At 41.6% G+C, this 12,546-nt stretch overlaps 1 protein-coding gene across 1 annotated transcript in view; it reads left to right on the top strand.

Annotated features, from left to right (window-relative positions):
* LOC105480156 (ETS variant transcription factor 5) overlaps window positions 1–12,546 on the top strand; it is a 62,655-nt gene that overhangs the window by 28,948 nt on the left and 21,161 nt on the right. Inside the window, exon 7 of the mRNA XM_011738669.3 lies at window positions 54–341. Coding sequence (XP_011736971.2) covers window positions 54–341 — 288 coding nt within the window. The remainder of the gene's footprint in view (window positions 1–53; window positions 342–12,546) is intronic.

Here is a 12,546-nt window from a genome sequence, read left to right as displayed (position 1 = left end):
ATGCTAATGGCTTCATTTCAGCTTAATGGTTCCTTCTCTTTTTCTGTTTACAGTGCCTATGATAGGAAGCCTCCCTCTGGGTTCAAGCCATTAACCCCTCCTACAACCCCCCTCTCACCCACCCATCAGAATCCCCTATTTCCCCCACCTCAGGCAACTCTGCCCACCTCAGCGCACGCCCCTGCAGCTGGCCCTGTTCAAGGTGTGGGCCCCGCCCCCGCCCCCCATTCGCTTCCAGAGCCTGGACCACAGCAGCAAACATTTGCGGTCCCCCGACCACCACATCAACCCCTGCAGATGCCAAAGATGATGCCTGAAAACCAGTATCCATCAGAACAGAGGTGGGTGTTGATCTGGCCTTCTTCCTTACCTGCCTCCCTCATCCCTGTCCTTTCTTAGTGGGAGGAGGGAAGCAGTTTTTCTTGTTTACCAGGTTCCTAAAAAGTTACGATTGCATTGAGGCAGCTTGTGAAGCAAGACTAATAGCAATATGAATATGACTGTTTATATACTACCCTGTTCCCAAGGTACACCAGATGGTTGATGGACTACGACATCCTTATGAAGTAGGTAAGGGAGAGGTAACTGGTATTCTCCCCTCTCACAGAACTAGAGGAAGAATGACTTGCCAGGATAGTCTTGTCCCTCACTGAGGGCAGGTTCCTGACTCCTCATTGGATGCTGCCTACTATTAATAGAATCGAACTTTGGTTGTTAACATTTCACTTACATATAAGGGACGATTGCTGAGTTATACAAGGTAGTATTACTCATCTGACTTTAACATGTTTTAACAGTAGGAGATTAGCTAAGGACCTTGTTTATACGTCTGCTTTTGAGATAGAAATCTCCTGGTTACACTGCAGGTGGGGTTTTTATATTTCTATAGACATTGAGGCATCAGGAGTAACTTGTCCAGGGTCATTCATTTATCAAAAAAGTGTGTAAAGGGAACCTTCTCTGTGCACTCCAAACCTGACCTCTTAAAGTTCCAGCCTTCTAAGTTTATTATCTGTGGCATTCTAGAATCTCTGATGCTTGTGGCCTTCTTTTATAGAAGATGTGCTGGGGGCCTTTTTTTATTTCAAGTTTCCTTGGGATAAGGAGATAACCATGGGTGGGTAGTTGTCAACAATATTACCAAAGGATGCAAGATGGTGTGGGGGGGCGGCAATGGGGCAGGGGTAGGGAAAATACATGAGTGTACCTTTCCCAGGCCTGGTCCATTCCAGATGCCTGCCAGTATTTACTTGGAGATCACTTTATTTCTAGGTGAAATGCAGGGAAAAAAATAAGGTCCCTTTGTCTGGTTCTGATCCACTTCCCATTTTGCTCTGAAAGTCACCATTAAGAACAGCAGAATATGGCTAGTTGCTGTTTATTCCTTGGTTAGGCCAAGGGACATGAACACTCGTGTTACACAGGGCTCAAGGGGTGAGCACTGATGGAGTTGGCGAGGGGGCTGGCTTGGGAGTGGGCCTCTATTGCCACCCGGGGCTCATCTGGAACACACAGCTGCCTCTGAGCTTTTGGCAATTGTTACCTTGTACTAACAACCTGTACTTGTGCAGGAGAGTTTGGATACTTGGTTTTTTATGTAAAAATTGTAGATTTTTTTTTTCAAGTTGGCAACTAATTCAAATTAAAAACAACATCACTCTGCAGACTAAACAAAACTTCTCTGGGCAAAATCACCCCGCAGGCCTGCCAATTTGTGAACTCTGGCCTAGATATCATTTTTATTTCAATGGTTTTTTGGTGTTTTTAAACAGCATCTTGCTGATTTTCTGCAAGGGTTATGGGGAAACTGGGGAGGTGGGGTGGGGTCGGGTATATATCCAGTATTTGAAATTCTTAGCAAACTTCTATTTGTTGTACCATGAAGTATAAAAGAAAATTCCTTTATCTAATATTTCCCCCTCAATCCTTGTTCTTTATCCGAGGGGCTTATGTAACATACTGTATTAACAGTTAACTGAGTTGGGAGACAAGTATCCTAGTTCTCCTGGAGAATTGGGAGACGGTAGCCCCAGTCTCAGCTGTGAAATAAGCCTGTCTCCAGTCCACCCAGCCTCCTGAGAAGGAAGGAGGTTTGGATTCCTGGGATTGATGAGTTATTTGCCCTTGGGTGTTGAAAGGAAGAGAGGAGGGAACCAGAATGCAGATATTTCTTTTTTGGGTGATTCCTCCTTGAAGTCTGCCTGTGCATTTTGGACTTACTTGTTCTTATACTCTGCCTTTAGGACTGATGGGTCTAAAATTCAAAGTTCTCACACACACTATCCTTGAGATAATTGAGGTAAAGGGGGAGGTATTCTGTAGGCTACCAAATTGATTAAAAACAACACTTTGCACTTGGGTTTCTACACAAGAATGCTGTCCTTTCAAAGTTGAAAGTGCACAGGAGTCCCCACGGAGTGTGGAGGGGGGATTTTCAATGCAGATTCCTTGTTAACATTCAGAGATAGAGTCGGTGGGCCTGGGGTGGGGCTTGGATATAGTCTTGTCACACTTTGAGAAATTGTGATGCAGCTCTCTCTACCCTCATCCTTATTCCACCCCACCTTTATTTAAAGCATATATTACCAAATTTTGTTTCTACTGCCTTTGTCTACTAATATGGTCATCCACGTGATATCTGTGTGACATAAAACACATCAAAAACATGACTGATTTTGCTTTTAGATACTGGATAGTACACAGAAAATGAGACAGACTAAAATCCCTGGTTTGATTTTTGTAAAAGTAATAGAAATTACAGTCATGGATAATATCAAGCTTAATAATCATACATTTAATAACTTTTATGCTTGCCGAAAAGTGGGACAGATTACTTTTATTGGTGACTAGGTTGTCTCTTGGCTTAGAACTTAAAATTAGAGGGACTATTACTTCAAAACAAAATCCCTAATACAAATACATGATATTTTGCATGATAGAAGTAAATAGAGTCTCATTTGAAACTTTTAACAGCCCTGTGACATAGGCAGAGTAAAAAAAAAACCATTTTGCAGATTAGAAATCAGGCCTCAGCACGGTTAAGGGACTTTCTAAAGCTCACATAACCAAATACAGGGTCCTACATTCAGCAACCAAAAACTTTCATGACGTATAATTACGCCATTTGTTTCAGTTATGATTTTATTTGGGCTGCTGACATCCACTAATGTCTACTATAAAAACTGCGTAATTGACCTTGATAAATATGTTTTGACCTTGAACATGATCTTTTTTTTATTATACTTTAAGTTCTATCTATCTCTTCAACTACAAAATCTTAATAAATTCCTATATCATTTAATCCAAACCCATGTGCTTAACATGTGTCCTTTTTTTTCGCTGGGTGTGCCGTATCTGTTCAGTTGAATAGAGTAAGCTCTTTGAGGATAAAAACCTGTGATTTAGACTCCTTTCTTTAGGCCATATTTAGCCCTGTATCTTATTTGTCCTCCATTTATGTTTATTGATAGTGATGGAAATTTGCTAAATTATGCCGTAAATAACTAAAATGTAATCTAGTCAAAAGTACATCCTTGCCGCACATGGCGGCACACACCTGTAGTCTCAGTTACTCGAGAGGCTGAGGCGGGAGGATCACTTGACCCCGGGAGTCCTGGCTCTGTAGTACACTATGCCGATCTATCAGGTGTCCACACTAAGTTTAGCAACAATATGGTGACCCCCTGGGAGTGGAGACCACCAAGTTGCCTAAGCAGAGGTGAACTGGCCCAGGGGTCAGAAACAGAGCAGGTCAAAACTCCCATGATCTCACTGTGCCACTGCTCTCCAGCCTGGGCAACATAGTGAGACTCCCATCTCTAAGAAAATAATGAAGAAAGAAAAAAGTACATTCTTAATGTTTTATATAGTCTTAGCATATAATTCTTCACAATTCAGTTTATTTTTAGAAGATAAATACTGTGTTTGAAAGCCATGATTTATACTGGTGATTTCCTCCCCACAAGGAGAGGGGAAAAGATATGTAATTTGACATGTTCAGACATGTTCCACTTATCCTGAAAGACTGGCTGCTCCTGGAAGAGGAGAAATATTTTTTCCTTCAGCCTTCCCAATCTTGAGAGTTTTCTCATTGTATTATTTATGATGTTTACATGTGCTGGGTGGAGGAACTTAGAAAAATATTCCTATGTCATGCCTATAGTACTGGCCGCATATATTTTTGGCCTTTATTAAACTATATCTCATTATATCTTGTGTTGAGGAAAGCCCTACAATTCAACTGAAGAAGCTCCACTAAGAAAAATGTATCTCTTAAGAATTTTGGAACACATTGCTTTGTCATTTACTTGACATCAACAAAAGAGGTTAAAACCCAAGAAGCAGCAACATTTAAGGAAAATGCTCTTGTAGTAGAAGAATCCTCTGCTTCTGGATAGCCCCTAAGGGCATCAGTATTGTGGTAGGCTAGCACGCTGTAAATTGACAGAACATAATGTGCCGTGCTGGAGTCATCAGGAAAAGGTCAACTGGGTAGTGTCTTCTGAAGGAGGAAACAGCCTAAGCTGTTTGAGAATGTCAAGAACGTCTCCCTCAGTGGTTATTATTGAGGATTCAAAGCTTAAAGGGATGGGCTAAGTTTTCTGGAATTTTGATTTAACAAAAACTACCAATTCCTTAAGGATGCTAGATAAATTAAGAGATTTAATATACTTGTTTTTCCTCGTTTTTTCTTCCTCTCTTAAAGTTCATTACCCTTAAAGTAAATTGCTATTCATTTTTGTCCTTCAGATTTTGTAGTACAATAATTTTTAGAGAGGAATAAACTTAACTGTGAGTCACATTTGTAGCCTGGCCTGGAATAAAGTGAATGTGTCTGATGCATCTCTTCTCCAAGCGCCTGTTAATAGCATGTTGTGTATGCAGCACAAATTCACTTTGGGATCTGAAACTGAGTTTCGTGGATGCTTAATGGAACCTTCTTTGACAGACTGAATAATGTTCTTGCAATGGTTAGAGTGCAGAGATTTTTTTAGTTCTGAGTCTTAAGAGGGTTTGTTTTCAGCATTTCATCATGTTTACAGTAGGCTTCTTATTACCTTTTAACAAGCTAAAGGACACTTCCTTTTATCCCCAGTTTACTGAAAGTTTTTAACATGAATAGAGGTTGAAATTCATTAAACATTTTTACTGCCTCTATTGGAATGATCAAATAATTTTCTCCTTTAATTTCTTAATATGGTGAGTTACATTGATTTATATGAAACCAACCTTGCATTCTTGTGACAAAGCTAACTTGTTTTTTATTTTATTTTTATTTTTTGGAGACAGAGTCTTACTCTGTCACCAAGGCTGGAGTGCAATGGCGCCATCTGGGCTCACTGCAGCCTCCACTTCCCAGGTTCAAACAATTCTCCTGCCTTAGCCTTCCTAGTAGCTGGGATTATAGGCGGGCGCCACCATGCCCAGCTAATTTTTGTATTTTTTAGTAGAGACAGCGTTTCGCCTTGTTGGCCAGGCTGCTCTCAAACTCCTGACCTCAGGTGATCCACCCACCCCATCTTCCCAAAGTGCTGGGATTACAGGCGTGAGCCACCACACGTGGCCCTTGAATTTGGGTTTTCTGATATAAATATGTAAGACTTCCACACCTGTCTTCATGATTGAGAAAGTACACAATTTTTCTTTCTTATATTGTCCTTGCTAGGTTTTAGCATTGAGGTTATATTCATCAAATGAGTAGAGGGTGTCTTCCCTTTTCTGTATTTTAGAATATCTCATGGGAAATTGGAAGTCTTTATTCCTTGAACTTTTTGAAGAATTTACTGGTAACACCATATGGGCCTGACATTTTCTTTGTAGGAAGATTTTTAATTACTGGCTCAGTGTCTTCACATTTTACAGTTTTGCCCTGGATTTCTATTTAGTTGAATAAATAAATAAATTTTTCTAAGTTGTCCATTTTGTGAGTTTTAAAATTAATTGACATAAAGTTATTCATGGTGCCCTTTCTAAAATCTCTATAGCATCTGTAGTTGTCTTTCTCATTTTTGATATTATTTATATAGACCTTTTTTTTTTCTTAGTCTTGGCAGACAATATATTGCCTTTTCAACAAATCTGCTTTTGGCCTTACTTATTCTCTCTCGGGTGTTTTCTGTTTCATTGATTTCTGCTCTCACTAAAATACTTTATTCTTTGTTTTCTTTGGGTTTATTCTGTTTTTCCAACTTCTTTTGTTGTGTGATTAGCTCACTAATTTTTAGCCCTTTTTCTTTATAATATATAAGCACAAAACCATATAAAATTTCTGTTAAGGCTGGGGTGACTGTACATGGAAGTTTGCCAAGTCACTTATGGTCTGTCTATGCCTTGTCTAGAAGTGATTGCTAATAGCTGCTTCTTGTACTCTCCAAAGGATCCTGGTTTGGACAATCAGTTATTTGATCTCCCTATCCAAGTTCTGCTTTAGATACATTGCACAAGTTCTGATTTGCAGTATTTTAAAAATTCAGCTCCAAGTATTTTCTATTATTTCTTTCAACCTTGGAGTTCTTTATAGATATGTTTCTTAATTTATAAACATATGGGATTTTTCTGGCTGCCTGGACTATATGATTTTTATTTAAATCTCCTCCAGAGAGTATTTTAAAACAATTGTAGAAATACTGTAGACCAGTGGCTCTGGAGTGGGACAGACTGACAGATCTGGGGTTGAATTGCTGCTCTGCTACTGTGTGACCTTAGGCAGGCACTCACCTTCTCCAAACTTTGGTTTCTTCATCTGAAAATAGGATAATAGACACCACATAGAGGCATTGGGTGGATTAAATAAAATCACGCTTGGATAGAGAAGGTGTTCAGTAAATGTTAGCTTCTATGACAGTTTTACTTCTTAAAAATCATTTTTATTTTACACAAACTATACTAAAGGACGCTTCCTTAAATGAAGTAGATACCGCAAACTGAGAAACTTCATTGTTTAATGTTAAGTTTTTAAAATGTAATGCTCCCTTTATCCCTAATCTTTCATCATCACACTAATATTTTTTGTTTTGTTTTGTTTTGAGATGGAGTCTCACTCCGTCGCACAGGCTGGAGTGCAGTGGTGGGATCTCGGCTTACTAAAACCTCCCCGTCCCGGGTTCAAACGATTCTCCTGCCTTAGCCTCCCTAGTAGCTGGGATTACAGGAGCACACCACCTCGCCAGGCTAATTTTTGTATTTTTAGTAGAGGCGGGGTATCACCGTGTTGGCCAGGCTGGTCTCGAACTCCTGACCTCAGGTGATCTGCCTGCCTCGGCCTCCCAAAGTGCTGGGATTACAGGTGTGAACCACCACGCCCAGCCAAAGTTATTAATGTTATATCTACAACTAATACTTTCACTATCTGATATCCTGGGGATATGTCCTAGTTTCAACACCATCCCTCTCCCATATTTGATCTTGAGAAGTCAGACGAACATGTAGGCCTAGAAAGGACATGCTTTTTGTTCCTTATCTCTCAGTGTCTTCTCACAGTTTAAGTGGGCCCATTTGAGTCTCAGCAGTGTTGGCAGGCCTTATGGAGTTGTTTCGGAGTTCTTTGGTGTATGTTTAGGGACAGAGTCTGGCTCTTCATTGTATCTCAGGAAAATAAACATTATTGTGAAGTTGGCACATTGCCACCTCCGACAAAAATCACCATTCTCTTTCTGCAAAAGGAGAATGGATATTGAAAAGGCAAACAGTGGGTTCCTTTGATTTGTGTGTGGCTTGTGTGTATCATAGTCTCCCAGTTCCTTAAGATCTTCTCTTTTATTTGCTTTTTTTTTTTTTTTTGAGATGGAGTCTCGCTCTGTCACCCAGTCTGGAGTGCAGTGGCGCGATCTCGGCCTCCACCTCTCGGGTTCGAGCAATTTTCCTGCCTCAGCCTCCCGAGTACCTGGGTTTACAGGCATTTGACACTGCACCTGGCTAATTTTTGTGTGTTTTTAGTAGAGACTAGAGACAGGGTTTCACCATGTTGGCCAGACTAGTCTCAAACTCCCGACCTCACGTAGGGAACTCACATAGTGATCTGCCCACCTCAGCCTCCCAAAGTGCTGGGATTACAGGCCTGAGCCACTGCAACAGGCTCACGCCTGTAGTCCTAGCACTTTGGGAGGCCAAGGTGTGTGGATCACTTGAGGTCAGGAGTTTGAAACCAGCCTGGCCAATGTGGTGAAACCCTGTCTCTACTAAAAATACAAAAAAATTAGCCATGTGTGATGGCAGGCGCCTGTAATCCCAGCTACTTGGGAGGCTGAATCAGGAGAATTGCTTGAACCTGAGAGGCGGAGGTTGCAGTGAGCCGAGATGGTGCCACTGAACTCCAGCCTGGACGACTAAGCGAGACTCCATGTCAACGGTGAAACCGTTACAGGTTTCAGTTCACCGTGTTGGCCAGGCTGGTCTCAAAACTCCCAACATCATGTAAGGAACTCACAAGGTAGTCTGCCCACCTTGGCCTCCCAAAGTGCTGGGATTACAGGCCTGAGCCACTGTGCCCAGCCATATTTGCATATCTTCTGATTTTAGCTTGGGAGTTGTGGGGAGAAGGTGGGGCAGTTGAAGATAATGTTCATTGAGAACTTACCAGTGTTGTAACAGGGCTGGGCCTTAAAATATACATTATCTTACATCATCTTTACAAGGTATCCTGGCTGTCCTTAGTTTTTTGGAGAGGAAACTGAGGCTTCAGAGCAGTTAGATAACTCATACAAGGTCACACAGCTACTGAGTGGTAAAGGTTGGATTTCAGCCCAGGATATTCTGACTTCACAGCTAGAGCCTCTTACCCAGCTATGCTGCTTCTCAATTTTCCATCTTCTTCTCTGAGCCTTAACGGAAGTACTAAGTGCATGATGTTGATTTCTTGGCAGATTTTATGTATCATTTCTCAGCCGGCCTTTAAACGGTCACTGCTTCACCTGGCACCCATAATCACCATATAGCCTTTGTGAAATCCTTTTCTCCTTTTTTTTTTTTTTTCCTGTAAGCATTTTGTTTACTCTGTGTGCTGGCAGCAGAAACCAAAAAGGAAATGCAGAAAAAGCATCTAACGGTTTTCATAACGTAAACCAAATGTTGGGAGTGTGGGTGAGCTCGTGGGAGGAAAGGCGCTATATAAATCTGACAAATAAATAAATAACTGGTTCTTTAAATAAACTTGCACCGAAAAAGCCTTAAACTGTGACCTATTGAATTTAGGCTTTTTCAGAGTCAGAAGTCTCCCCTTGCTCACCAAATGTGAGTTCCCTACACGTGTGCTCTGTTGGGCTAATGGTGGGAGTGGAGGGAGGGGAGGAAGAAGAGGTTTGGTAGGAACCAGGCTGTGCCTTCACTGAAAGTGATTGCCTGCCTTGGTAAATTAGAGGCATCTTTGTCGTGGTTGTATTATGTATACAACACATTCTCACATACTTCAAAAGGACTGGAGAAGGGAGGGGGGTTCAAATGAAGGTCAGTGAGTAAAGTTCACAGGATGTATTTTGAGGACAAGGACTGAATGACTTTACTAATCTCTGCACATAAAAGACATTATCAGCAGCAAGCTCTGAGAATCTTTCTTCCAAATACACTGGCTTTGTGACCTACCCCTGAGATCCCCCCTTGGCCACTCCCGCTCTCTCAAAACAAACCAGTACAGAACAATCCCAGTTATAGAATCTGTTCTGCAGATCACAGGCCTCTAAGCTTTGCGCATCCTTAAAGTTATGCTGCGGGGAGGGGATGAGGTTGCTGGCTAGTGCCCATGTGGAAGTACCTTTTCCTGAGGAGGCCATACCAGGCCAACTCTAGAGTTTCATTGTGGAAGGTGAGAAGATGAGCACTAAGCGGAAGTGAGGCCATCGGCCTGCCAGCTGCAGAGGCTCTGGTTACAGAACTGAGCAGCACATGCCGACTCGGAGCTATCAAAGGAACTGATTTATGGAGGTCACCTTCGAAGGTGCTGGAATAGTGGCAGAGGGGAAAGGGAGAGAAAATGGAAGGTGTTTTTACCATTCCTTTCAAGTAGCACAAGATTTGGGCACTTTACAAAACCAAGGCCTTAAGAATATCTTCAGGCCGGGCGCGGTGGCTCACGCCTGTAATCCCAGCACTTTGGGAGGCCGAGGCGGGCGGATCACAAGGTCAGGAGATCGAGACCACGGTGAAACCCCGTCTATACTAAAAATTACAAAAAAATTAGCCGGGCGCGGTTGTGGGCGCCTGTAGTCCCAGCTACTCGGGAGGCTGAGGCAGGAGAATGGCGTGAACCCGGGAGGCGGAGCTTGCAGTGAGCCGAGATCGCGCCACTGCACTCCAGCCTGGGCTGGGCGACAGAGTGAGACTCCGTCTCAAAAAAAAAAAAAAAAAAAAGAATATCTTCAGCCGGGTGCGGTGGCTCACACCTATAATCCTAGCACTTTGGGAGGCCAAGGCGGGCGGATCACTTGAGGTCAGGAGTTCGAAAGCAGCCTGGCCAATGTGGTGAAACCCCATCTCTACTAAAAATACAAACAAAATTAGCCAGGCATGATGGCAGGCACCTGTAATCCCAGCTACTTGGGAGGCTGAGACAGGAGAATTGCTGGAGGCTGAGACAGGAGAATTGCTTGAACCTGAGAGGCAGAGGTCGCAGTGAGCCAAGATTATGCCACTGCACTCCAGCCTGAATGACAGAGTGAGACTCCATCTCAAAAAAAAATAAATAAAAAGAGTATCTTCATTGGCCAGGCACTGTGACTTTCGCCTGTAATCCCAGCAAACTTTTGAGAGGCTGAAAGAGGCAGATCACTGAATCCAGGAATTCAAGCAGCCTGGCCAATATGGTGAAACCCCGTTTCTACTAAAAATCCCAGCTACTTGGGAGGCTGCGGCAGGAGAATCACTTGATCCCAGGAGGCAGAGGTTGCAGTGAACTGAGATCAAGTCACTCGAGTCACTGCATTCCAGCCTGGGTGACAGAGCAAGACTCTGTCTTTAAAAAAAAAAAAAAACTTCGTCTTTCTTTTCTGAAAGAATTCCCTTTAGGTTTGCAACACGGTGCCGGTGCCTGTGTTCTAAATGTCAAGTGTAAACCTGGGAGTTTACACTTCTTTAAAAACCATTGAAAGGTTTCTTTAAGTAACAGCAACCTGAAGAAGTTCTGCTGCAGGGCATTCAGTGACCGGTGAAAGGCTGTCAGCCCACTGAACCTTCAATAGTTGGTAAAACTTGTTTAAGACATTGGCCAGGTGGATTCTGAGGCTTTTGATGTCTGGGATAAAAGGATAAGTATATGTAAATTGCCCAGTAGTTTTCATATTATGAAATGATCTTACCGTGCTGCTTTAGGTAGAGTAGTAAAGACAGAGCATGTTGTGCTGTGCTATACCCTGCTGTAAACAGTATCCTATCTGCCCACAGATCTCTTCAGTTTAAGATCGTAAATCTTGATGTTCTAGAAATCTGCTGGCCACCTGTTCCCACAGATTGATTCAAATCAAATTCGAACTATTAAAGCTATTCAAGAATCCTATGAATTAATAGAATTTAAGCTAAAAGTAGAGAATAAGACCTTAATAGTATAGGATTGTATTATTTTCCCTTGAACCTTGGCTCCTACTTTCTACCTGAGGGTATATATTCATAAATGCTTTTCTTTATACACATAGATTAGTGCTTCCTGTGTATTTCATGGACTGAGGGTCACACATCTCTAACCTTCCACAGCCACCTTCCTAAACTCTATCCCAGTCTGTCAATTATGGCTGTGGCAGAAACCATCCTTTACACACATGATTGTATTTCACCATTTCAGAAGCATTTGGAGGATAATACATCCCTATGTCACAGATAAGCAAACAAAGCCAAGAAACTTTGCCTTTGGTCACTTCCCTACTAAGGGATGGCAGGCTTTCCCTTCTACACTGCACACCCAACAGGGAAAGGGCAGCTGGCATGCATCTGGATCTATCTGACAACTGAAGAGTGTTAAGGAAACTCAAATAATAGCAACAGGTTTTTATTGTTCTATCTTGTTATAAAAACAGTGCATATTTATTATCAAACTATAGATGAGCAAAAAAAGAAATTCACCTAAAATTATAACCACCCCACAGATAGGCAGTGTTAATATTTAAATGTCAATCTTTCTGTGGTTTTATGTGACACCATACTACTACTTTTATTTTTGCTAAGCTTTGATACTCTACTGTTTAGCAACCTTCCTGAATATGTCAAAAATACCTTTCCAAGCCCTTATATATTTACATATTATGTAATTTCTAATGGTTGCTTTCAACTAAATGACTGTATCACAATATATATAGCCGATTTCCTTGTTAGACAGCTGCATTGGTGACCATCTTTGTAGTTACACATCATTTGTGATTGAAGTGCTGTTTAGGTACCTGGCACAGAATTATTAACTGCCTGCTCATCTTCCAAGCTAAAAGGAAAAAAATACTTCTCTTTTGACTTTGTTACTTTTTTAATTACTAATGAGTTAAACTTTTTGTTTATGACCATTCCTATTCTGTAAGGATATTCCTATGTCCTTTGCCCATTTTTTTCCTCTTGAGATATTCATCTTTTGTTAAT

Source organism: Macaca nemestrina, chromosome 2 (assembly GCF_043159975.1).
Source record: "Macaca nemestrina isolate mMacNem1 chromosome 2, mMacNem.hap1, whole genome shotgun sequence".
NCBI lineage: Eukaryota > Metazoa > Chordata > Mammalia > Primates > Cercopithecidae > Macaca > Macaca nemestrina.
This window is presented reverse-complemented; position numbering and strand designations above follow the sequence as displayed.